The sequence below is a fragment of the Marmota monax genome, unplaced genomic scaffold, assembly GCF_021218885.2.
Source record: "Marmota monax isolate L192 unplaced genomic scaffold, Marmota_monax_Labrador192_F-V1.1 WCK01_AAM20220418_F8-fsc00015, whole genome shotgun sequence".
NCBI classification, from domain to species: domain Eukaryota; kingdom Metazoa; phylum Chordata; class Mammalia; order Rodentia; family Sciuridae; genus Marmota; species Marmota monax.
Window position 1 is genome coordinate 7,223,493 of NW_026692194.1, and position 26,926 is coordinate 7,250,418.

Sequence of the window (26,926 nt, forward strand, 5' to 3'; positions counted from 1 at the left end):
GTAAACATTTAAAATACATGCATTTTACAACACTATAAAATATCAAAACTTGCAATAATTGAAAAACAGTCTAATACTAAATGTTTATATAATGAGTAATTATAGTCAAATAGTTCTAAAATAGAGTTAGTTTCTTTAAATAAAGTTGGACTACTAATGGCACAGACTGTTCTTTAGATATAAAAATTTAATTTCCAAAGTTTTACGTTAATAAATGTTATTTGTAATTTTACAAATATGAAAATAACTTTTTAAAAATGGCAAACTATAGTCTAATTTATAAATAACAGGAACAAGTCATATGTTTAGTATTAAGCAATTGTTTACAACTCAACATGTAAACTAAGCTAATTTCAACTATTTTAGCAATTGTGTAATGTAAAATTTCTGAATTATGGTAACTGATGCATATTATCACTAATTGTATATTTTATAATTTAAAGTTGATATTAATATTAAATCTTATCTAGCAAATAACCAGCCTCCTACCCTTCAGATTCTTCAGTCTTTCCTCCACCATTACGAGTAGTACAATTTTCACTTTCTGAAGAACAATTCCTTGTGGAAGCTATACTATGTCTTCCTTAAATACAGAAACAGACACATACAAAAGAAAACGGTGGGGGGTTAGTGTTTCTAGCTGAGAATGGATTTTTACTTACTGAATGGTAATACTGTAAATGCATGGTTTCCAAGGCTACTTAAAGATGGTATTTGTCAGGTGGCATTTTTCATTATATTAATATTTTTAAAGGCATATGGAAGAAATAGTACAAAAAGTGAAGCACAAAATTGCTAAAGTTACCATGAAATTTTCAAAAAATACTGGTGTAATAATAATAAGTACAAATAGGGGTCAAATGTCTCAAAGCCAACAGCATAGTTTTCTCTTCCTGAAGCAAATTCTTATATCAATACTCTCTGACTACTGCTGCTGAGATCAACTCAGTACACTCTGAGAATTTCTGATATTAATTATTTCCAGGAAATATCTCTTCTATCTTACCACTGTATCATTTGAATCTCCTGTTAACTGCAGTAAAAAGTAGTTGTAAAAAAGATTATGTGAGAGACAAGCAAGATTCTCTCAGTAGGAAAAAAACAGAAGTAAAAAAATAGGTCAAATTTCTTTAAAATAAAGTAAAAGAATATTCATAATGAATAATATACAATGTATGAAATAACTAGCCCAACCACTGTAGTAAAAAATTTTGATATAGTTAAGATTTTGTTTTGGAAATAGTGTTTGACTTATATAGCAACAATTAAGAAGTTCTTAAAACAGAGAGGACAATTATAATTATTAAAATACGAGAAAATACAAACACTAATAGATGTTTATATTAGCCTTTAAACAAAGAAAACTTGATTGGAACATAAAATTCTACAGAGTACTGTATTTTGTTTTAAAATCTTACCTGCCTTGGAAACTGCATCCTGACCAACTGTAGTCTCCTGAAAATCTCCCTGTGTGTCAAGAAGTGAGGTTTTGATATATGTAGCTAAAGTTTCAACAGGACTCTCTCCACCAGCCATTAAGGGATAATACTGGTTGTCAACAGGTGAGTTGCCACTGCTCTTCAATTCATCAAACCTTTTTGCACACTGTCATGATATAAAGGGAAATAAATGAAACTTAAAAAGATATTTTCTTGCCTACTATTTGAAGATATTTTCCTTTAATCATTTTTTGTAAGTGAGTATTGATCTATTGGTGACATCTACAACGTTTATATGTGTTTCAATAAACAAAGGCCTATGACTTTTTTCTCTTTTAAAATTCAGGGTAGAATTCTTTTTAAATATGCATTAACCCAAAGGAAAAAAAATGTTTAAACTCATGTAGAAAAATGAAAACTGTCTTTATTCGCCATATTTCTTTTTGATATGCATATATTATCAGTTGAAAATATTAACTATTTAGTTAAATACTTGCCTTTTATTTTTAAACGAGTTTCCACTAGGAATAAGATCAAATTCTAACCTTTAATGGAAAGCAAATCAAAGAGTATCTGATTTGTGACACTAGATTTTCTTTATTAATATAATAGTCTTTGTTTTTTACCTACAGTAAGTTTTCTCTTGACTAAAACAATTTGTAGTAACACTTCTTCGCCACCTATTGGGCACAGTCTGCTCTAGGGTATTTTACTTAACGGATTAATTGTTCACGAAATCAGTTTAGAAGGTTCAGGTTAGTATTTTGGGAAAAAAAATACAAGAGTACAATAGATTAGAAAATATCAAGAGTGCATTGAGCTAAGGCTAAGTAGTCCTTCATGAAAATGTTGTTTTTACGTGTTTACTAGGTCACAAATATAAAATGCCTTCCTTACTGTAAGTCTTCGTCAAACACTGTTAAAGCATCCATTTTTAAATCTCCATCAACATCAATGTGGATGGCAAGTTAGATAGCAGATCAAGTAATCTGAGGGGTGCAAAAGGAGAAAAATGTATACTACATATATGTGTGTATATATATATATATATATATATATATATATATTAAATGAATAATATGCATTAGTAATTAGGAAAGTGCAAATCATTCATTTATTATCCAAGTATTTAACAAGTACCCACAAGATATCAAAATATCAAGCATTACTTTAGGTAATGACTGTTTACATGGTTACTATTACTACAAAGAAATATCTATCCAAGGCTTAGTCCTTTGAAAAGTGAAGTTTTAAGAAAGACATTTGAAGTGCATGAATCTCATGAAAAGAGAAGGGGGAGACCAGCCAGTGGACAACTGGAAAAGAACTAGGGGAATGGAAGTGAGAAGGGAAAGGTGAGATACTGAGGGATAAAATTGACCAAAGTATATTTTGTGCATAAACAAATATGTAACAACAAATTCCATTATTATATATAATTATAATGTGCCAATTAACTTTTTAAAAGGCTTTTACAAAATCTTAAATTAAGTTGAATAAAATAATTAGTATGATAAGTGAGAAGCATAGAAAATATTTTTTGTGTGAAGACAAAAGTAGTAGAAATGTGCTGGGTATGGTAGCACATGCCTATAATCAATCCCAGAGGCTTGGGAGGCTGAGGCAAGAGGAGCACAAGTTTGAGGCCAGCCTCAGCAACTTAGTGAGACGTCTCTCTGTCTTAAAATAAAAAAAAAAAGGGCTAATGTAGCTTAGTTGTAAATAATCCTGAATTCAATCCCTGGTTAAAAAACAAACAAACATAGAGATGAAATCAGGGCAAAGAAATAAAACAAATGCTATAACATCATTACAAAAATGTACAGGTACAAATGTACATGTACAGGATCAAAAGAGAAATTGTTTAACTAAATCCACTTTTCCTACAAAATGAGATTATTCTTTGCAACACAGAGAAAGTGGTAGGTAAACATTTTTCCCCCCAACTGCGATGAAGACCTTGTCTTTGTATATTTATTTTATTTTATTTTTTGGTAACTAAGCTTTTAAAACAGGGATTCTTTTGAAATCAAGTAAAGTTTACAGTCATATTGGAGATAGCATGAAGATTTATCTTATTTGCCATAATTTACAGTCATTAATAATACTTAAGTGAGAAATTTATGAATTCTTAATATTTGAAATTGATACATGACTGCATAAAAAAGCACATGAACTATAAATAATTAATTATATTGTTAGATATTCTTTCATGTTTAAGAAAAACTATGGGGTATCTATAAACAAAAGAATGAGGTTGGACCTACTACTTCACATCTTATACAAAAATTAACTCAAAACAGATCAAAAGATAAATTAAAAAGCCAAAGCTATAAAATGCTTAGTTATAAACATTTATAAAACAGTTAAAAATATTTGTAACCTTGGATAAGGTAGTGTTTTCTTAGCCATGACACTAAAAGCAAAAGGAATAAATGCTACCTAAACTGGATTTTATTAGAATTAAAAACTTTTAATTCAAGAAAATGAAAAGACAATCCACAAAATAGGAGAAAAATATTTCCAAGTCATATATATGACAAGGGATTCGTAATACAGAATATATAAAAAACTCTTACTAGCAAAAATTAAAAATTTAAAACATGGCCAAAGGATTTAAACAGACATTTCTCTAAAGAAGATGTATAATTGGTTAATAAACACATGAAAAGATGCTCCACATCATTAGTAATCAGGAAAGTGCAAATCAAAACTGCAATGTTTCACTTCACACATGCTAGGATGGCTATAATCAAAGACAGATAATAAAATTGAAAAGATGTAGCGAAATTAGAAGTCTCATCTATTTTTGGTGGGAATGTAAAATAGTACAGCTACTTTGGAAAAACTAGATAAGATTATTTCAGCTAAGCTAAACACTTATCTAAAATTTTTAAAAATAATTTATACTTTCTCTACTTTCAAATCATCAACAAATCATCTCTGAAATGGAAAAAAAATTATAATACAGGGAATTAATAAGAGAATGTTCAAGAAACTTAAAAATAATAGAATTTTCTTGTCTACCAAATATCAAAATAATACCAAAATTAAGTAAGTCAACATGAAAATGTAGTGGGTTATTAGATAAAGAGATCAATGGATTAGAGTAATACTTGATATAGAAAGTGTAAGGATCAGGCAGACAGGTATTTTGATAGGAGAATATAACATAAATGACTTTCTAGTGGGCAATATGACAGTATTAACAAATGCCTTAAAAATGCATGTGCCTTCTGATCCAGATATTCTGCTTTTGTGATAATCCCCAAGAAAATGAAACTAAGATATTTGTTATAGTGGTACCATAGTAGACAAAAATTAGAAAAAAATGCCCTAAATATCCAACAAAAGGAACTGATTTGCTGGGCTTGGTGAAGCATGCCTATAATCCTAGGAGACCTGGAGGCTAAGGCAGGAGGATCTCAAGTTAGAGGCCAGCTTCAGCAACTTAGTAAGATTCTGTCTCAAAATAAAAAAAATAAAAAGGGCTGGGAGGGAGGTTAAGTAGTAAAGCACTTCCCTAGCATGTGCAAGGGCCTGGGTTCAATTCCCAGTATCAGGTGGTGAGAGGGGGAAAAGGAGGGGTGAATGTTGGCTCAATAATTATGATATGGCTCAAACAAAAGCCATTAAATGTTACAGAATTCTATTATTGGCATATAAAGATATTTACAACATGATGTTTTTAAAAAAGCAAGTCCTGAAATAGTACATTTGTTGTATGCCCATTTTTAGAATTCATACAGGTACAGAAAAGAATTGGGAAGAAAATATATAGGTGTCAACCGCTTGATTTAGGTAAGGTCAGATTTTTCTGACTATAATTCTTATTTTTTGCATGTTGATTTTGGTGTATGTATTCATTTTCCATTGTGGTGCTGAGGTTTGAACTCAAGAGTATGCTAGGCAACATTCTCAGTATAGCTGTGTATGTATTCTTTAATGATATGTTTCATTTAAAGTTATTAATGTTATTCTGATATATACTTAAATAAACATTTAAAATTTAGTAGTACTAAAAATACTGTGATTCACATTCAGTTGGATTTTAGTTAAAAAAATTTCTCAGTAAATTTAAAGATAGTGGGGCTGGGGTTGTGACTCAGTGGTAGAGTGCTTGCCTAGCATGCATGAGGCACTGGGTTCGATCCTCAGCACCACATAAATGTAAAATAAAGATATTGTGTCCAACTAAAATTAAAAAAAAAGAGTAAATATTATGGAGTGATAGAACTATTAATTTTCTCAGGGTTGATAATGATACTGTGATTATGTAATAATGTTCTTATTCTAAGGAGATGCAAGCCACAATCTATAGGGATGAAGTATCATGGTGTCTAAAACTTATAAGTCCTAGAAAAAAAATTATACAAAGAGATAAAGAAAATACCTAGAATTGCTGGACCCATTTAAAGGAAATCAGACTACTATACTATTCTTTAAACTCTTCTGTATGTTTGAAGGCATTTATAATAAAAAGTTGGAATAACAGATGAATTCAATAGTTTCTCCTGTTTTAAAACCTAATGTAAAAATCAAAAAGGTAATATATAAATTAGGAAGCAATGATATACATTAAAAAATAAATTCCCTCATGATTTCACAATTACCTAAATATAGCTGAGAGCAAGTTATCTCTGTGGGGACTGGTTTTCTCAGTTGTAACAGCATAGGTTGAAACTTCATTCATTCACTGATTTGACACCTATATTTTGAGTATATATGATGGGCCAGGCAGTTGAGTAATATGCTTTAAATTTATTGGAGAAAATTACTATCATTTCCACTTGTGTAATTCTAAGCATTCCTTGTACCAGCTAAAGTTCTGAGGTGTTTCTCAAACTAGTGTTCATGGTTGAATTATAGAAATATATGTGTTTCCTCTAAGAATTTTTCATTTTAAGTTTTGATTCTGAGGATAACTTTAATAAGATCATCTAGATTATCAGGATGATAGAATATTTTGAGGCCTATTTGCTTTTCTGTTTACAATTAAATTGGTACCAATAAATATTTCAATTGTCTATGGTCAAGGGGGGCATAGAAGAGATGCATCAGTGCCAAGTGAAGGTAAATAATGTCATGATGTATCACAAGACTTCCCAGTAGGTTAAAGAGAAAAGTTGAATTCAAACATATCAAGTGGGTTAATACATAATTTTTACAGTTTATATCCAGTCAGTCATATAAATATGTGCATACAGTGTTTATAAATGTATATGTATCTATAAAATTTGAATTGCTTTCTCTTACTTATTGGTTGTTTCTTTAAACTGCTCATTTTTTTTTTCTGATTTTTTTTTTTTTTTTACCCAGGAGATATCTGGGGGAATGTTATTTACCTCTTTGGGTGTTAATCCAGGTACAAGCCTTGCCACAGTTTCCCAGTTGATGGTCTGAGGGATTCCAATTAATGGATAAAGGATCATGTCCAATACCATTTGGTTGTTATTGTTCAGGAAATTGTTGTTTTCTGAATATCCACGACTCATCTTTTGGAACTAGGGATAAGGAGGACAAGCAGCTTTATTTATATCTGAAATTTCAATGTTTTCAGAAAATTATAAATTAGTTGTAATGCATTTCTAAAAATTATCTAGTTGGGTACAGCAGTGCACACCTGTAATCTCAGGTATTCAGGAGGCTGAGTCAAGATGATCACAAATTTGGGGCCAGCCTGGGTAGCTTAGTGAGACTATCTCAAAATACAAAAATAAAAAGGGACTAGAGATGTAGCTTGGTGGTATAGCTCCCCTGGGTTCAATTCCTAGTACTACAAAACAAACAAACAAACAAAAAACCCCAAAACAAAATAAAAACTGCTACTATATAAAGGAAAAATAAAATTTACTTAAAATAAACTCAGATTATTTAGCCCAAATCTCTTCAAATATAAAAGCATCTGAATATTATTATTTCATAAATGGATACATAGGATGAACAGATGGATAAATATTCAGTAAATGCATAACAGAATATTAATGGTAGAATCTAGGTAATGGATTTATGAGTGTTTACTATAAAATTCTTTTAGACTGCTGTATATTCAAAATTTTTCACAGTAAAATGCTGGGGGGGATGGGATATAATTTATTTTCCTTAAAAAATCTGTTAAGTGTGCCTAATTTATACTTATTAGCAATCCATAGATGATATAACTAAACTGTGAAAAACCCAAATACATAGCTTGTTAAAATTAAGAATTATAATTTCATTCTATTCCTAAGCAATATTCCCTTAGTTTTTCTATGACTGAATATCCATTCTACAAAAGATGAAGGTACAATGAAACTTAAAATTTAGGCTAAGCATTACAGTCATTGTGCCTTGTGATTATTACTTATAAAAATGGTAGAGGAATTATATCAACAACTATAATTATTTTTACATTTTGAAACAACTTTTCTTTGGAAAATTCTCCATCCTTCTTGTCTTCAGAAGCAAAGGCGACAATTGGACTGATAAGGTTCAATTCTTACACACAAACAGACACACTGCCACTTGTATAAGTGGCCAATAACCCCCTCAAACATACACTCCTGCAGAGTGGAGAATTCCCAGGGTTCCTACCCATTTCTCTTCCATCACAATCTCTACTTAACCCAGGAGACCTTTATCTAGTGCCTTATATCTAAATCAAGGGGGTCCAAGTTTTCAGACAATAATATCACCAAGTAAAAGGCTCTAGATGGCTTTCCACATGGATGTAATTCAACATACATTTAGTGGGTCCACCTCTGCCATGTATTAGATATAAAAGTCCCTTCTATGACCATGCCATGTGGTCCCAGTCTTCAAGGAGTTTATGCTTTGGTGAGGGATATTAGTAGAAGAGTACATTTTAAACATCATATTAATATTATTTTGTACAAGAATCAAAGCAGAGGGAAGCCATGGAACAGCAGAGGAGGAACACATTATGGCTGTTATCTACTATGTATCCACCAGGAGCCATGGAACTGTGTTAAGTCTTTTGCATGTTATTTCAATAAATCCTCATCCCTATAAGGCAGGTTCTTTCCAATTTTAAAAGATTAGGAAATAAGCTCAAAGTTTAGTGACTTGTATAAGGTCAAAGAGCTAGTAACACACACACCAAGGATTCAACCTTAGGTAAAACTGACTCTCAAATCCATGTTCTTTCCAGTCTATATAAGAGGGGAGGCACTGAGATGGGAATGATGGTGTTTAGGGTAAGGAGATACAGATGCTAATTCATTACGAAGCTAATTATGTTTAATTAAACAACTTTGAAAGCTTTTGCTTGTGAGGTGAATGGGGAAAAAGGCTGTTGGCTTGGAAACTAAAAAAGTTACCCATTCAAATCTAAACATTTTAGGAGACTTTTTATGTTAATGTGTCTCTGAGGCACTTATTTTATTCAAACATTTACTAAGGAGAGGGGCTCAGTGGTGCATGCTTGAAATCCCAGTAACTTGGGAGAGGCTGAGACAGGGGAATTGCAAGTTTGAAATCTCAAACTTGCAATTTGAGACCTCAAAATTAAAAATAATGGGGCTGGGGATATAGCTCAGTTGGTAGAGTGCTTGCTTTGCATGCACAGACCCTGGGTTTGATCCCCAGTACCACACACACACACACAAAATAAATAAATAAATAAATAAATAAATAAATAAAAATAAAAAAGAGCTGTGGATGTAATTCAGGGATAAAATGCCCCTTGGTTATACCCAGTTTTAAAACAACAAAAACAACCAATAAATAAAACAATAAAATAAAAATATTACTAAGCCCCCACTATGTGCCAGGCACTGTATATGAACTTGGATCATGAATTTACAGATGAAAATAATGACAAAGGTCTATGGCTACTCATATATATGGTTTATCTGACATTGGATTCTAGGTTGAAAACACAATCTCTGAATATTAGCTGTTTCTATGGGAAAATACAGCCTATTTCAGTATAAGAAGTACAAAGCAAAGCTTCCACTGACAGACCAAAACAGTGGAAAAAGCAGTGTACACAAGAGTCTGAAGCTCTGGATTGATTTCTAGAGTCAATGGTATGTTATTGACTCTTATTGAACTGCAGTTGTAAAATTAGGTGATGAAAACACCTCCAACAGTGAAGAGATTCAAAGGGATTGTTTTGTGAAAGTACTTTGAAGTTAAAGCACATCACAAATGAGATGCAGCATGCAATAACAGCAACTACTTCCTAAGACTGTGTTCACAGGTGTTGGATTATAGTAAGCTTACAATGTAACTATGACTAGTACTACATAACTATTAAATAAGACACTGGTATAAGATATGAGGTGGCAGGCATCATAGCTATCCTATATGTATTTACATGGACATTAAAAAAGAAACACATAAAGAAAAATATTAATCTTCCTACCAACCAGAGATGTACCTTATTGAAGGGCCAGTATAATGTAGTGATTATGAGTGTAGATTCTGGAGTTAGATTGTCCAAGTTTGCATCCTGGATCTACAACTTAAGGTATTATCTGGTTCAGATAATTTCTGTGCCTTAATTTCCACATCTCTAAAACAAAGAAAATAATAGTAGCTAGTTCACATACACTTTTGATGAAAAGTACTACCTGACACACAGTGAGGACTATGTTTGTAGGAGTAGCATTACCATTTCTGAGATTTTTGGATTAAACAGATTCATAAAGATTAATATGATGGATAAAAGGAAAGATAGTAATATCCTAATGAAGTAAAATTGAGTGAGTTGTAGATGTTAATCCAGCTTTACCACTAGTAGTGCAACCTGGAGCTTCAATTGTCTCACTTATATGAAAAAAAATAGCTACCTTTAGGATTATTGTGAGAATTAAATAACATTATGAAGCACCAGCACATCTTCTGGCATACAAATTGTGCGAAGTAATTTACTGCTATCATTATATCCCTTCTTCCTACTTTGGCCATTATTGGCATAAAAATTTCCCACGAATTAGTTTAATAACTGAGTGTGACAATAAAAGTCAAATTACCCTACTACTAAATCCACTCCCATTCATAAAATATCAAAATTTTAAAACATTTAAAGTAAAACATTATTTGCCAAAAATCAAAATTCTATTATTGAATAGTTCACACTTGTTAAAGGACGGTCCCCCTATCCCCTCCCTCATTCTCATATCTTGGTTTATGTATACATATTAGATTCAATCTACCACATACAGGACCATGACAAGTATCTATTTTTTTTTCTTTCTTTTTTTCAAATAGAAAAGGTTCTTGTAGACAAGAGAATTTTCCCCGCAAGGCAGAGACAGGATGGTAAGAGAGTGCCCAGTGGGGCAGGTCCGAGGCCTTTGGTGTAACAGGGGCAGTAACCCTGGACCAGAGAGAAGCCTGGAGCAGGATTTCCTGAACCCTGACCAAGGGAGTTGGCCTTGATCCAGAGGGAGAAAGTAAAATCACATCCCACACCCAGGCTGAGTGGGTCAAAGCCCTTCAAACCTCGGCCCGCAGGCTCCCAGCGCGGCGAGTCCTCGGGGCACCCCCTAGGACCCTCGAGGTTCGGCTCCACCCGGTGTGGGCGCAGTCTCGGGAGCGGGGTGGGTGAGGAGCAGACAAAGGCGCCGGGCAGCGGGGCGAGGCGGGGACAGATGCGGGACAGAAGCTGGGACTCCCTCAGCTGGTGCGCGGGCGGGACCCGCTGCAGGAAAGAGAGCAGGCGGGTGGCGGGAGTCTGGTCGGCTGGCTGCGCGGGGCGCGGAGGGCTGCGCGTGAGGGCGTTCGGGTGCGTCTGGGAGAGAGGGACTCCGGCCCAGCTCACCCCACCGGGGTGGGGACAGCGACGGTACCCGCTGGCGGCGAGCGGTACCGCCCTTCGCCCTACTTCCTGCTCTCGGCGGGCGCCAGAGCCCTCGGGCGTCTAGCTCACCTCCACAGGCCGCGGCTCACCTGCAGTGGCTGGCGCAGCCCGCGCTCGCGCCAAGAGGCCCCCACGACCCAGCCCGCAAACCGGGCCGCGTCGCCCTCACGCACCGGCCCTGGCTGCTCGCAGGCGGCAGCCTGGCACCAGCGCCGAGGGGCGGGGGAGCGCTGGGCCCGAAGCTGCCCGGCCAATCGTGGGCCAGCGCCGCAGTGGCGGAGCCAATGAGCGACGAGCTCCTGCGAGGCTGGAGGCCGCGGGACGCGCGGCGGCCCCCCTCCCTGCATTTAGCTCCCTGACTTGTCGCAGTGCAGCGTCCCCACCCTCCCAGCGTCTTGTCTCTTAGCAACCAGGTCCTCGTAGGTGATCAAAATTGAGTCTAGAAGAAAAGGGGATATGTGGAAGATAAAGGAACTGGAATTAAAGAATGAGTGAAATGGTTCACGGTACCGGTCATTGTGGTATATCTGCTTAGGTAACCGGACACTAAGGGTGTCTTGCGTGTAGCATTGTCTGTATCAGAAGGCATCACTTAAGGAATTTAAATAGTTCTGAATTATAAATTCGGTTTTCATACATTAATAGATTTGGCAAGGCTGTGTTAACTGTGGTGAATACCACGACTGGGAATCTAGTAAAATGTACAAGGCTCAATATTGTAGGGAAAATGCAGTTAGAATGTGTTTATTCTGTGAAGCCAAATTGTTAGATCAGAAAAGACGGAAAAAGTAAAGTCTTGGGCTGGGGATGTGGCTCAAGTGGTAGTGCGCTCGCCTGGCATGCTTGGGGCACTGGGTTTGATCCTCAATACCACGTAAAAATAAAATAGAGGTATTGTGTCCACCTAAAACTAAAAAATAAATATTAAAAAAGTAAAACCTTATCCAAATGAATATTGTAATAAAACTTGATGATTAAACAGAGATTAAGTGGTTCACTGTACAGAATGTCACTTTTCTTAAAATTGTATCACTGGTGACTTGAAATCTATTATTGGTGCTGGGGATTGAACCCAGGGCCTTGTGCATGTGAGGCAAGCACTCTACAAACTGAGCTATATCTCCAGCCCTTTTACTATTATTTTTTTTGTTCCACAAATACATTAAAGTTAGATGAAGTTAGGTTAGATAAATGCTTACAGAGAAACTACCTGCTATCTGCTTCCTTTTTTCTTCCACACAGGTTGATACTCAGTTGTGAGGGTGGTAAACCGTCTTAAACCATGAGAACAAGAACAATCCATAATGGATTATAGATATATGTATTGGAGAAAATGTCACCTGTGTTAATTTGAAAGGCCAATTAACAATCTTATAGCTCTAAGGGAAGTGGTTCAGAGAAAGAATGTATGTTGGCTATCACTTTTTGCAAAAGCAAGATTCAACCAAGAGATGTCAATTAAGAACCAGTTTGCAAACAGATTGAAGAAAATAGAACTATTCTGCTGGAACCCTTGTTGTCCGTGCACATGCTACTTAGAGTCTCCAGTGGTCAGTTTGGATACTTAGTATCTCAAGCATTTTCTCATCACTCATCTTTTCTAGGACAACACATATTTACAGACCAACAGAGCTAGAAAGGATCCTTGAGAGATTAACTTCAATCTTCTCAATTTAAAGCTTAAATGTGGATAAAGGTAAGTGGTTTACCCAAGGTCAAATGTCTAACTCATCAGATTCAGTTACATTGGCCAAGGGAGAATTTTTGGCATTTGTACAGATATTTCTTCTTGACCCTTTAATGCAGAATGGGCAATTTCATCTAAGGCTTCCACCCAATTCACCTTCCTCATCAAGTGTAATTTTTTTATGCATTAGATCATTTATGCCTCTATTGATTTTAGTACAATCCAAGTTGTTTAAATAAGGAGATCCCCAGCACAGTGTCTGAAAAACAATAAAAGGTTATTTCTTTCAAATTATGGTAGAGGTGGGTGGTCCAGGATTCGTAGGGCTGGTTTGTCATCTTTGACATATAGTTATGTCAGCATCTAAATGGTTAAGGAACTCTTACTTCTACTTCCACTGCAGAGAAGGAATGCAGGGACAGGGCAAGAGAAATACACACCCCAGTACTTTTAAAAAATATATTTTGACTGATAAAAATTATGTATATTAATGGTATACAACATACTGTTTTCAAATATATATCCATTGTAGAATGGCAAAAATCAAGTTATTGTATACAGTCTCACATATTTATTTGTGCATTATTTATATAATTATTTTGGTGAACACTTAAAATCTACTCTTAGTAATTTTTAAGTGTATAATACATTGTTATTAATTATAGTTACCATGTTATTCAATACCTAATTGAAATTTTGTATCCTTTGATTAACATCTCTACAGTGCCAACACCACTCCAAGCCCCTGGTAACTATCATTTTACTCTTTACATTTGGCTTTAGATTTCACTTATAAGTGAGATCATGCAGTATGTGTCTTTCTGTGCTTGTATATTAATATTTCACTTGGCATAAGGTCCTCCAGGTTCATCCACGTTGTCACAAATTATAGGACTTTCTTCTTTTTTAAAGACTGTACAATTTTCCATTTTTGAATGCATACCATATTTTCTTTATGCATTCATCCATTGATGAACACGGGGTTGGAGACATCTCTTTGACATTGTTTTCATTTCCTTGGAATTATATACAGTAGAGGGATTGCTGGATTGTATGATAGCTCTATTTTTAATATTTTGAGGAACCTCCATAAACTCCCATAACAGCTATACTAATTTCAGTCCCACCAATAGTATGCAAGGAGAATTTTTTCTCTACATCCTTGCCAACAGTTGTCACCTTTGCTTTATTTATTTATTTTTTATGCTATCCATTCTAATAGGTGTGAGACAGTATCTCAATGCAACTTTTTTTTTTTTTTTGTAGCAGGGATTGAACCCAGAGGTGCTTCACTATTGAGCTATGCCCCCACCTCTTATTTTTTGAGACCGGGTCTTTCTAAGTTACTGAGAGTAACCTCGAGTTTGCAATGCTCTTGCTTAGACTCCTGAGTAGCTGGGATTATGCCTTGTGCCTTTGATTTTCATTTCCCTAATAATTAGATGTTGGGCATTTTTCATATATTTACTTGTTACATGATACAATCCAGAAGTCACATCCATCATCACTTTCTCCTACATCCCATTGGAACTTAACTTTGAAAGAGGTGGCTAGAAAATATAAACTCTTTCTAGCCAACTAAAATGTGGGAATTCTACTTATAAAGTACGGAGTGTGAATATTGGTGGTCAATTAGTTTCTACACCAATAACTCCACCTCAGGGATAAGCTACACAGACATCTATTATTGACTCCATTAAAACAAATTATTTTAAAAACATTTTTAACCATGGTAAAGTGTAAAACTAAAAAGGAACTCCATTTGTACTGAAAAAAAGCCCAGAATGTTTATGAGTAAAAGGCAATAAAAATAATGCAAATGGCTTTGGGACTCCAACAAGAACAAGCATTGCTGAGAACAAGACTTTATTTTTTTCTCCATACAAGGCAAAAGTTTGCACAAAACCAAAATTAATGTGAGAAGGTAAACAAAAGGTATTTACATATTCCTTTCATCTGCTTCAAAGTCTCTAAAAAATTAAAAAGTGCGTGTTGGGGGCCATGTTCATTTCTCATGTATTTCTGATGGTTATATCTGAGTAGAGAGCTTTCTTAACTACCAGAAAATGGAGGTCCCTATTTATAATACCCACTTGAGATTCCAAGTGTTGAGACTACAAGTCCTACATGGCATCATCACACATGTGTGCCCAACATTGCAGAATCCTGATTGCTTATTGCTTAACAGTATTTTCCCCTTTGTTTTTTTAAATATTTATTTTTTAGTTGTAGTTGGACACAACACCTTTATTTCACTTATTTATTTTTATGTGGTGCTGAGGATCGAACCCAGGGTCTCATGCGTGCAGGGCAAGCACTCTAACGCTGAGCCACAACCCCAGTCCCTCCCCCGTGGTCTTTTAATACCTGTACTGGAAAACAGAGAGAATATCCCATTCTTCTAATAGAGTAGTACTCAAGAATATTCCTGTTCCTAAAATATATTTTTTTTCACTTGATCTCATTAGCAGGATTCCTTAGTGTCTGATTCAAAATCACATATTGATAACATGGAAATTAACAAATGGCTATTAACAGCAAGCGTTAATACATACCAAGTCTTTACTATATGTCAGGTGCTCTGCTAAGTGCATGAAACAGAATCCTTTAGTCCTCTCAACAACTCCATGAAGTAGTTACGATTTTTATAGATGAGGAAATTTTGTAGATAAGGAAAGTGAGATTCGGAGGTTAAGTTCTCTTAGAAAGCTAACTAGCAATTTGACAGAGCTGGAACTTAAACATAAGGCTTGACCCTTTTAAAAATTTTGATCAGAAATGATATATTCTGCCCTTAAAAATGCACAGATTCCTCTAACTGGTGTCCACAATAATTTTTATTAGTTAGGTAGGCATCTTACTTAATCTTCTCATCTTCCAGTCCTAGAAATGTATGAAAGAACTTGATCCATTTTCAACTTATAGAATATTAGTAAGCTTCAAATGGAAAATGTGTTAACCATTCATATTAAGATATTCATTTTTTTTTTGTATTTTATTTACAGACAGGGTTTCACTAAGGTGCTTAGTGCCTTGCTTTTTTGCTGAGACTGGCTTTAAACTTATGATCTTCCTATCTCAGCCTCCTGAGCTGCTGGGATTACAGACGTGCGTCACCATACCCGGTGCCATTTTGGTTGTTTTTTAAGTTTGCATTTTAACATACAAATGGAAAAACATATTTAATAATTTAATACAGTGGTTGAAGAGTTGATTTTTTCCAATTAATTATGAGTTTGGTTGCTGAAAATCACTGCACATGGTTTACAAAGAGTTTCAAAGAATGTTATTATTGATTACAAAATACACTCAAAACTAAACATTATAAATGTATCTTTCCTCTCATAAGCCAGAAAGCACTTAGTTATTTTCTAGATCTTAAAGCAGAAGTTTTCAAATACTCATTTCAATTTAGGGCCCTGCGAAGATCTGTGGCAAAATGCGAAAAATAAGTGAAATTGTTATGTTGCTGGTTTATTAAGTTTGCTAACACTTTTTTTCCCCAAAATGATACCTTTTCTACTTTTTAGTATTGATATCCTTCATTCCTTTTTTCTCCTCATATCCCCTTGAGAATATATTTCCTAATTTCAAACTAAGGATTAGTTTTTAGAAAATAAATACCTTTAATAGTTAAAAAACCCAGTCATCCCAAAGAAACAAACCCATCACATATCATTAATTTCTCAAAAGGTTAAATTGTAATAATTGGTTATTAGAGTATGGAAATTGGAGTTCTGGGAGAGGACTATATGTGAGACTCTCCTGGTTATCAAGACAGGCCTTGGCTAAGATTCACACATTCAAGCACTGTTGATCTCCAAGGAAGTGGGGGAGAAGGCAATAACTAATCAAAACTGATGAGCTGAAAAACTAGGCAGAAGGGAGGAATGTGGGTTCCTTGTGGGTAGACAGCCTTATAAGTAGCCTAGCTGTCAGGATATAAAGCTTTAGGCCAGTAAATAAAGTGGGAGAAGGTGATCCTGGTTTCTTACTCTTATGTAAGATCTTTAAGGGAGGTCTAACATGGTTCCATAATGGTGATACTCCCACAGTACTTACCAGCATGGGCAGAAGCAAATCTTCTGTGGAGTCAAGACTTCCCCAGTATTGGCCTGTAGAATTCATATATATTAGCAAGCAAAGAACTACTAAATATCACTATATATGTGAAGAGGCCAGACACTGAGAGTCAGACAAAACAACAAACATTTTACTCCCAAGGATTGCAGATAATGGAATTCTTAGAGACATAACATAGTGTGCTTAAATAAAGGCCACAATAAATTAACAGGAATGAACAGCAGATTAAAAGATGAATTCTAGCTGGGTGTAGTGGCACACACTTGTTTGTAATCCTACTGGCTTGGGAAGCTGAGGCAAGAGGATTATGAGTTCAAAGCCAGCCTCAGCAAAAGCCAGGTGCTAAGCAACTCAGTGAGACCCTGTTTCTAAATAAAATACGAAATAGGGCTGGGGATGTGGTTCAGTGGTTGAGTGCCCCTGAGTTCAATCCCCGGTACCCGCCCCCCTACCAAAAAAAAAAAAAAAAAAGACAAATTCTAGATAAAACATAATTGTTGAGATATAATTTTTAAAATTTAAAATATAAGTATTAAAATGTAATTATGGAAACTTAAACCTCAGTGAATGAATTAAATGATAAATTAGACACAGCTGAGTGAATAGCTGAGTAATACATAATATACATTAAATAAGTATTCAGATTAGAGCACAGAGACAAAGAGATGGAAATTAAGAAAAGGGAAGACAAAGTGAGGTCTAATATAGGTCTAATTTTAAGTTCCCAAAAGAACACACAGAATGAATATAATAGTTGTGAATTTCCTGACTTGATTAGAAAGATGAATCTAAAAATCCACAGATCCTAGAAGCAAATGCATTAGAAACAGAATAGATAAGATGAAATTGATAGGAGGCAAAGTATCAATTCTAATTATTCCATCTAAAAGGCATGCTTTCAAATTCACAATAGGTTACTGAACCAGCCTAGGTGTCCTGTCAACAGATGAATGGATAAAGAAAATATGGTAAATAGATACAATGGAGTTTTACTCAGCTAAAAAGAAGAATGAAGTTACGTCACTTGCAGGAAAATGGATGGAACTGGAAAAAACACGTTAAGTGAAACAAGCCAGTCTCAGAAAGTCCAGTCATTATGTTTTATCTGTGGAAGCTAGAGAGAAAAAAGGAAAAACAAAACAAAACAACCCCTCCTCAAAAAAAGGGGAGGAGGATGGATTTCATAAAAATAGAAGGCAAATCAGCAAAGTAGAAGAATAGGGTTAGTGGGAGGGAGAAGAGGAGGAAAAGGTGAGGTACTGGGGGAATGAAATTGACCAAGTTATGTATGTTATGTGCAGGTATGAATATATCAAAATGAACCCTGTTATAATGTATAATTATAATGTGCCAATAAAAAATTAAAAATAAAGGGAATATTCCCTATATGACTTGCCTTTTTCCCCTGGGGCTTATTTTCCAACTGAAGCCTACCTATTGTCTTTAAACTAAAACTTCTTCAGTGTGCTGGATTATGAAAAAAAATATACATATGTTTAAATGACTTAAAATTTAAATGATCAAGGACATACTGTATGATTTTTTTAACAAATTAATCTCAACTTCTTAAATCTACTAATAGTGCAAATGACAAAACATGACACTCGTGCATTAGTTATGAATGTCTAGGGAACGGGTGCATACTATAGCTTGTAGTTGTGAAGTAAAGGTATTACTTTATATCATACCAATGTCATTTATCGTTGTTAGTTGTAATTTCATAATGACATCCATATATTCTTTTCAGAATGAAATCTTTTGGTACTAATGACAGTATTAGGAGGCAAAACAATATATGCTACAAAGGGGGAAAAAGGATGAAAATATAATGCAGAGAGAGAAGAAAAAAAGGTATAGTTTAAAACAGGGTGACATGAAGAAATCACTGACATGATTCTTAACCAATGACTAGAAAGGTGCAGAAGAAAGCTATAAGGGTGTCTGGCAAAAGAGTGTTCCAGATCTAGGAAAACATCTGTGAAGGTCCTCAGTTGGAAATACGCCTAAAATACTCAAGTAATAGTAAGGAAGTTTGATACCTGGGAAGAGAGCGGTAGTTTGAGTAGAATGGGATAAGATGGTCTGACATAAAACTGAAAGAACTGAAGTTTTACTGAATCAAATAGGAAGCCACTTGAAGACTGAGAACTGTCTCCTGGATTGCAGTGTGGTGGTCACTGATAACCTCAAGAAGAGTGACTTTGTTTTCGTGATGGCAAAATATTTTGCTGAGTCAAATGGAAACCAGAGGATTATTGTGATCTGATTTAGATCAAAAAGAAAAAACAGACCCTGATTATTCTGTGTTATTTTTTGTTTTCTTTTTGTTACTGGGGATTGAACCCAGGGATGCTTAACCACTGAGCCACATCCCCATCTTTTTTATTTTGAGACAGGGTCTTGCTAAGTTGTTTAGGCTGGCTTTGAACTTGTAATCCTCCTGCCTCAGCCTCCGGAGTCACTGGGATTATAGGTGTGTGCCATTGTGTCCAACTCTCTGCTCTTGTCTTGACAACAGATTGTAGGTTTGGTGAAGTAAGGGCAGAAGCAGAGAGATAAGTGAGAAGCCTATTACAATAGTCTAGGTGAGCAATGATGTGGCTTGCACTGGGGAAGAGGTAGTAGAGATGATGAGGAGTGGTCAAAGGCATTTCTTGATATATACAGAGGATACATGACAAAGAGAAATGATTCCAAAGTCTCTGGCATGAACAAGTAAAAATAAAGATACAGTTGCCATTTACTGATATAGGATGAGAGGAAGGAACAGGTTTTGAAGGGAAAGTCAGGAAGAATTAGTTTTAGGCATATCAAGTGTGAATGCCAAGCAGAGATAGTGAACTGGCAGGTGACTATATGATGATTCTGGAGTTCAGATAAAGGATTGGAACTGGATATAAAAATTTTGCAATTAAGAACATATGGTATTCTAAGTCATTAGATTGGATGAGATAATCAATCAAATGCAAGGACTAAACCCTGGGGCCCTCCAGCATTTAAGAGTGGAGAGATGAAGAGGAACCAGAAATGAAGACTAAAAATAAGAGGTCAACAAAATTTCAGGGAAACAGGGCTGGGGTTGTGGCTCAGTGGTAGAGTGCATGCCTAGCACATGTGAGACCCTGGGTTGGATAGTCAGCACCACATAAAAATAAATAAATAAATTAAAGATATTGTGACCGACTACAACTAAAAAATAAAAAATAAAAAATTCAGGGAAACCAGGAGAATGTGATCCTCTGAAAAAATAATTTCAAGGAAGAAGGAATAAAATAAGTCAAATAGAATGAAGACAGAACTTCCATTGGATTGCAGTGCAGTGGTCACTGGTTACCTCAAGAGTTATCCATTCTTTCCATTGGTGAGAGCAAAAACCTGCTGAAGTAAGTTCAAGACAGAAGAGAGGGAGTGCATTCTGCAGCACAGTGACAACTCTCTCAAGGGTATATGGCTATCGAAAACCAGTTTCACCTTTATCTCCTTTCTCCTCAAAAATCTCCCCTAAAATTATAATAAAAAATGAGAGTTATTAAATAACAAGGATAAAGAATGAAAATGAAGACAATAAAATATGAGACTTTTGTGGGGCTGGGATTTTGGTTCAGAGATAGAGCACTTGCCTACCATGCATGAGGCAACGGGTTCAATCCTCAGCACCACATAGAGGTAGAATAAGGATATTGTGTCCACCTATAACTAAAAAATAAATATTAAAAAAATGAAACTTTTAGAAGTCAGAAAGCAAATGGTGGGAGATAATTAATTTAGAAGAACAGATGAAATCACATTTAAGAGTGATTTTAACAACTAAGACCACATCAGGTACCATTCTTTACAGCCGTGTAAATATGTAGAAACTTGGCAAATGAAAAAATAAAAACAGGGCAATTTCAATGCAAGGAAAACCAGAATGCTTTATAATAAATGAACAAGAGAGGGACGAAACAGTATTTACATGATCACAATGAAACACTTTTACTAACTTGAAAGTTGAAATAGTGTATTAGGAAGATGAGATAAGAGGATGTGGGGTGGTAGTCTAATGTAGTCAAGGTCTTCCTGTAGGGAAGTGTGTTGACTGATAATATCTAAAATTGATAAATCAAGAAATAGCAGAATAAGGATATTATTTAGAATAAGGTAAATACTAAAGAATGGGTAAAAAGAAACAAAAAAAATTTTAAAAGCTGGGGAATCTAGATCAGTGGTAGAGTGCTTGCCAAGCACATACTGGGCTCTTGCTTTAATACTCAGTACTGAAAAAAAGTATGATGTTATGGTTTAGATATGTTTTAGGTGTTCTCCAAAAGCTCATGTGTGAGACATATATAAGAAAGTTTAAAGGCAAAATGATTGGGTTATGAAAGCCTTAGTCTAAACAGTGCATTAGTCCTCTAGTAGTGATTAACTGGGTGGTAACTGTAGGCAGGTAGGATGTGGCTGGAAGAGGTATGTCATGGGGGATGAGCCTTTGGGGTACATATTTTGTTCTTGGTGAGTGGAAATTTCTCTCTGCTTCCTGGTGCCACATCCCCAGCTGCTTTCCTCTGCCACACTCTTCTGCCATGAATGTTCTGCCTCACTTTAGGCCCTGAGGAATGGAGTCAGTTATCTGTGGACTAAGAACTCTAAACGGTGAGTGCCAAATAAACATTTCCTCTGTGACATTGTTCTTATCAGTTCCTTTGTTCACAAAATAAAAAAAAATTAGTACTAGGAGTGGGGCTGTTGCTGTGACTAACCTAACCATGTGATTTAGAAGCTTTGTGGAATTTGTGGAAGGAATTTTGGAAAGTTTAGTGATGCAACCTGGAAAAGCACTAGAATGTTATAAGTAAAACTTAATGGTGGAGTTCAGAAGATAAGAATGCTAATAGGACTATGGACAGTAAAGACTGGGCTTATGAGGTTTCAGAGGATAAGGAGGGCTCTATTAGAAATTGCACTAGAGGTCATTCATATTATGTTCTGGCTAATTAGTTGTCTATACTTTCCTATGGCCTGAGACTTTCTGTGAAGCCAAATTTAAAGACTTTCTGTGAAGCCAAATTCTGTAGATGCCTTAATCTGGCAGAGGAAATTTCAAGGCAGCACAACATTCAGATGGTGGCATGGATATTGCTGGCAACTTTTATCTAAATTTATTGTGATTATTAGAGGCAGAAAGCAGAGCAAAAAGATTTGAGCTGGGCATGGTGGTGTACATCTGTAATCCCAGTAGCTCCGGAGGCTGAGGCAGGAGGATTGCGAGTTCAAAGTTAGTCTCAGCAACTTAGGGAGACCCTGTCTCTAAATAAAATATTTTAAAAAAACGCTGGGGATGTGGCTTAGTGGATAAGAGTCCCTGGTACCAAAACAAACAAAACCTTGCAGTTTGGCCAGAAAACTGTAACACTGGGGCTAAGGAAGTTGTGGTTGTTAAGACATTATAGCCACTAAAGAAACATTAGATACTTTACCAAGAAACAATAGGAAAAATGGTCTTAAGATACCTCAGGAGGGGCTGGGGATGTGGCTCAAGCGGTAGCACGCTCACCTGGCATGCGTGCGGCCCGGGTTCGATCCTCAGCACCACATACAAAGATATTGTGTCCGCCGAAAACTAAAAAATAAAATATTAAAATTCTCTCTCTCTCTCTCTCTTTAAAAAAAAAAGATATCTCAGGAATTGGCAGGCTCAAGCTTGTAACACTACAAACTCCTTTGAGAAGAGATCAGGGAAGCACCTGGCTTGCAAAGGAGGACCTAGGAATTGGTTCACTATGTTTAGCCACCTAGGTACTTAGAAACTGTAGCAGTCATGGTTCCTTGGGGCTTGCTACTGCTGGAGATGGTGGCAGACCTTGGAGTCAACCACATTCTGCAGGACTGCAGGATGCTGGAGATAGGGAGTCATAGAGGTTCCCACCAAGATTTCAAAGGAAGGCCTTAGAGGCCAGGCCAAGTGCAGCAGGGTACTAGTCCCTGCAGGCTGCCCTAAGAGGGTGATGCATGAATATATGAGACGGAAGCCAAAGTTGCAACGGAGACTCCTGAGATTAAGAGAGGCCAATACTATGGAACATCTGCCGAGGAAGGCTGTAGGAATTCAGCAGAAATAAGCCAACAGAGAGGCCATGTGGGCTGCAACAAGCAAGATCATAAGAGCAGAGCTAGCTCTACAAGTCCTTTGGAGAGAATATCATGATGCCATGTGCCCTAGATGTTGAATGTGGAAATAAAGGACTTGTTCTACACAGCTCGATTTTGGTCTTATTTTGGTCCCATCCCTTCTTTCTGTGCTCCTGTTTCTCCCTTGTGGAATGATAATATTTAGTCTGTACCTTTAAATATTGAAAATATGTAACTTGCTTCTGATTTTTACAGTGGCTAACACTAAGAATTTGCCTTGAGTCTCAGAGGAGACATTGGACTTGTATTGCTGAGACTATAGGGACACTTGAAAATGTATATTATGGGGGCCAAAGGTATTTTGCATTATGAGATGGGCATGAGCTTTGGGGGCCAGGGGCAGAAATGTTATGGTTTAGATGAGGTGTCTCCCAAAAGCTCATGTGTGAGACAACGCAAGAAAGTTTAGAGGTCAATTGATTAGGTTAAGAGAGTTTTGACCTAATCATTATATTATTCCCCTAATAGGGATTAACTGGGTAGTAACTGTTGGCAGTTAAATGTGGCTGGAGGAGATGCATCATGGGGATGAGCCTTTGGGGTATATATTTTGTTCTTGGTAAGTGGAGCACTCTCTGCTTCCTGGAGCCATGTCCCCAGCTGCTTTCCTCTGCCTCACATTTCTGCCATGATGTTCTGCCTTACCTTAGGCCCTGAGAATGGAGTCAGACATCTATGTACTGAGATCTTTGAAACCACTAGCCCCAAATAAACTTTTTCTTTGCAATATTGTGCTTGTCAGATCTTTTTGGTCATAGCAGGGAAAAAGCTGACTAAAACATATGATTAGGAGGCTGGGGTTGTGGCTCAGTGGTATAGCACTTGCCTAGCATGTGTGAGGCACTGGGTTTGATCCTCAGCACCACATATAAATTAATAAACGTCCATCAACAACTAATAAAATATTAAAAAATATGATTAATACAAAAACTTATAGAAAGATGGCAGAAGTATATGAAGTAATAATTGATAAAACAATTGATGGGAAACTACCAATAAGTAGAACTTTTTAACAAAAAGTTGTTAGAGACAAAAAATAAGCAATTATAAAAGGCAAACTGAAAAGCTAACAGACTCTTCAATATAACATAATTTTCTATTCCATGTTTCCTTATGGCAGTTATTTCCCTAGAATATCATTTGTGCTGCTGCTTTCTACTTCCTTCCTTCCCTTTCTGTTTCTTAGAAGAGTGAGTTGGTATATTTGGAAGAAGAAACTATAACATTAGGTTTTTCAGTCCCTCTGTACTCTCATTGGATCTGCTGACCTACACTAAAGGATATTTTTGGTCTGTTTTCCTAGTCATTATGTATGTTTGAAGGGCCACCTCTACCCGAGGTTGCATACATGAATTCAGGGAAATATTAGCAAACCTTATAACAGCCCCTATGAACTAGATTTAACACTAACAAAGTTCACTGCCAGCAAGTCCCACCTGTCTTCTCAAAGCGTTCAACTAACTTTTCAATCTCTTAAGTGTAAGCAAGCAACAAGCAATCACCATAAAAACAAGGACAGCCTCTATCATGAAAAAACAGAGATTGATCACACACACACACACACACACACACACACAGAGAGAGAGAGAGAGAGAGAGAGAGAGAGAGAGAGAGAGAGACACTTAGGAAAATGGAAACTTCAAAACAAAATAATTCAGTCATTAATATCCTCAGATTGATTCTGTTAGACTAGCAAAAGATGCTATTAAAAAAGTCTTTAAGAGGGGAAAGATTCATATCAAGAAATTTTCAGAACTGAAGGATACATATTTCTAAACTGAATGGGCTTATTACATACTCTTCACAATGTATTGAAATATATCCATACCAAGGGACATTATAAAATTTACAAATGCTTAAAGTCAAACAAGATTCTACAAGCTTCCAGAGAGAAGGAAAAATAGAAACAAACAAAATAGGTCCCATACAAAAAAAATCAAGAATTAGAATGGCTTCAGACAGATTTCTAAGCTATAAGCCAGAAGACAACAAAGAAATCCATTGAAAATTTTAAAGAAAAACAAGTCAACTTGGAATTCTGTACTCAAATTTCTATTCAAATTGAAAGAATTACAGACATTTCAGGCATATAGGTCTTAAACTTTTTCTGGGGAAGTGACTCAGTGGTAGAACACTTGCCTGGCATGCACGAGGCCCTGGGTTCAATGCCCAACACTGCAAAAATATCTCAAACTTTACCTTCCATGAAAGCCTTTCTCAGGAACTTTTAGAAAATGTACTGTCTCCAACTAAATCAAAGAGGTAAATGTGGGTATGAAAACAAGAAAGATCAGAGGACCTCAAGAAAATGAAGTGAGAACCCAGCATAACAGTTGTGCATCAAAGAGCAACCAGTTCTTAAGTGTACAAATGATACAAAACATACTGAAAGCTATCTTCAACATTCTACCTTCTGTTGTCACATATTTTAATCTGATGATGCTTAGGTGAGCCTGGCCTAAATTTTTATCAATATTTGGTTTCCTGAACCTTGTGCTAATGAAGTCCTTTTTTCCTTCAAACATTGCTCCTTAGAGTGTTTGAGAACCCACAAGTGTTCTGCTTTGATTTACTCCTGAGAGCTGCAGAGAGCTTAAAAGTGGAAAACCCTAAGTGGCCTGCACTCCCTAACTTTGTTATAGGCAGATATCCAGTTTCAGCAGCTAGTGTATCTTTCAAAATACACTAATCATGGATAACCCTATGTTTCCCAAGGTTTGCTGAGGGCCTTTCCCAGTGACTTCCACAGAAAAGGCATTAATAAATTTCTTGAGAAAATGAAGCCAGACTATGACCCAGTTCCTCTATTCAGGTTAACTTCTCTAAGGATACTTCATCAAATAGTGGCAATACTGTCTTTCCTTAATACAGCCAGGTTTCTCCATGCTACTCATTTATGTGTACTTTTTAATAAATCAAATTATTTCACTGAAGAAATTGTATAAAGAATGCAAGAATGACTCAATGTCAGAACATAAATTTCTTTCATCATTAATTACTATTACTAAAGGTGAAAAAACAGATGATCTAGACAAATGATTTAAAGTAGCAATCAAAAGGAATTTCTAATAAAATCCAACTAGCATAAAACTCATAGCAAGTACCACATTTAATAGAGCAACTTTAGACTCTGAAGCAGAAATATGAAAAAAATGCCTGCTACCACAGCTGCGAAATACAGACGACAATTGAGGCATATCAATAAAAGGGAATGAAAAGAATGAGAACCAAAGAGGATGAGAAAAACTATCATTATTTGCATATAGAAAGACAACTCAAGAAAATCAATATTAGAAACTCAGTATTCATCAAAACTGTAAACATGAGATCAGTATATTATGTATAATCTATTTCTCTGCACTAGAATAATAGGATATTATTTTGATGGTGATAACAATTATTAGCCAAATAAATAAAATGGGATACTATGAATAAATGGAGAGATTTACATTCATGAATGGGATGATTTTATCTTGTAAATATGCCAATTCTGTCTATATTATATGAATTCAACCCAACTCTAATAAAAACTTCAGCAGTTTATTTTAGGTAACTTAATAAAATGATACTAAAATTTATATGGAATATAAGTATCTATTTTTAACAGAATAAGACAAAAGTTATTCACCCATTTGATAGGAAAAAATCTTACAAAGTTAATATTAAGACAATGTTGGCCTGGGAAAGGAACTGACATATACCAGTAGAAGTTTTGTTTTTGGGAAAACTGACTGCAAT

The 26,926-nt window shown here is 35.7% G+C and overlaps 1 protein-coding gene and 1 long non-coding RNA gene across 7 annotated transcripts in view; one reads left to right on the plus strand and one right to left on the minus strand.

Annotated features, from left to right (window-relative positions):
* Sanbr (SANT and BTB domain regulator of CSR) overlaps positions 1 to 17,019 on the minus strand; it is a 62,414-nt gene extending 45,395 nt beyond the window's left edge. The window contains exons 1-5 of one of the 6 annotated variants that reach the window (XM_046423368.2): positions 11,337 to 11,452; positions 9,823 to 9,957; positions 6,785 to 6,943; positions 1,419 to 1,605; positions 490 to 583 (exon numbers count right to left, since the gene is read on the minus strand). In XM_046423368.2, the coding sequence (XP_046279324.1) occupies positions 490 to 583; positions 1,419 to 1,605; positions 6,785 to 6,934 (431 nt within the window). In that variant the 5' untranslated portion in view covers positions 6,935 to 6,943; positions 9,823 to 9,957; positions 11,337 to 11,452. The other 5 variants (XM_058572889.1, XM_046423359.2, XM_046423378.2 and 2 more) reach the window with 5 other exon arrangements.
* On the plus strand, positions 11,671 to 18,417 carry LOC124079934 (uncharacterized). The gene is made up of 3 exons (XR_006847534.2): positions 11,671 to 11,782; positions 12,852 to 12,943; positions 17,931 to 18,417. It is a non-coding gene; the product is annotated as an uncharacterized LOC124079934 (long non-coding RNA).
* The last annotated feature ends 8,509 nt before the right edge of the window (positions 18,418 to 26,926 follow it).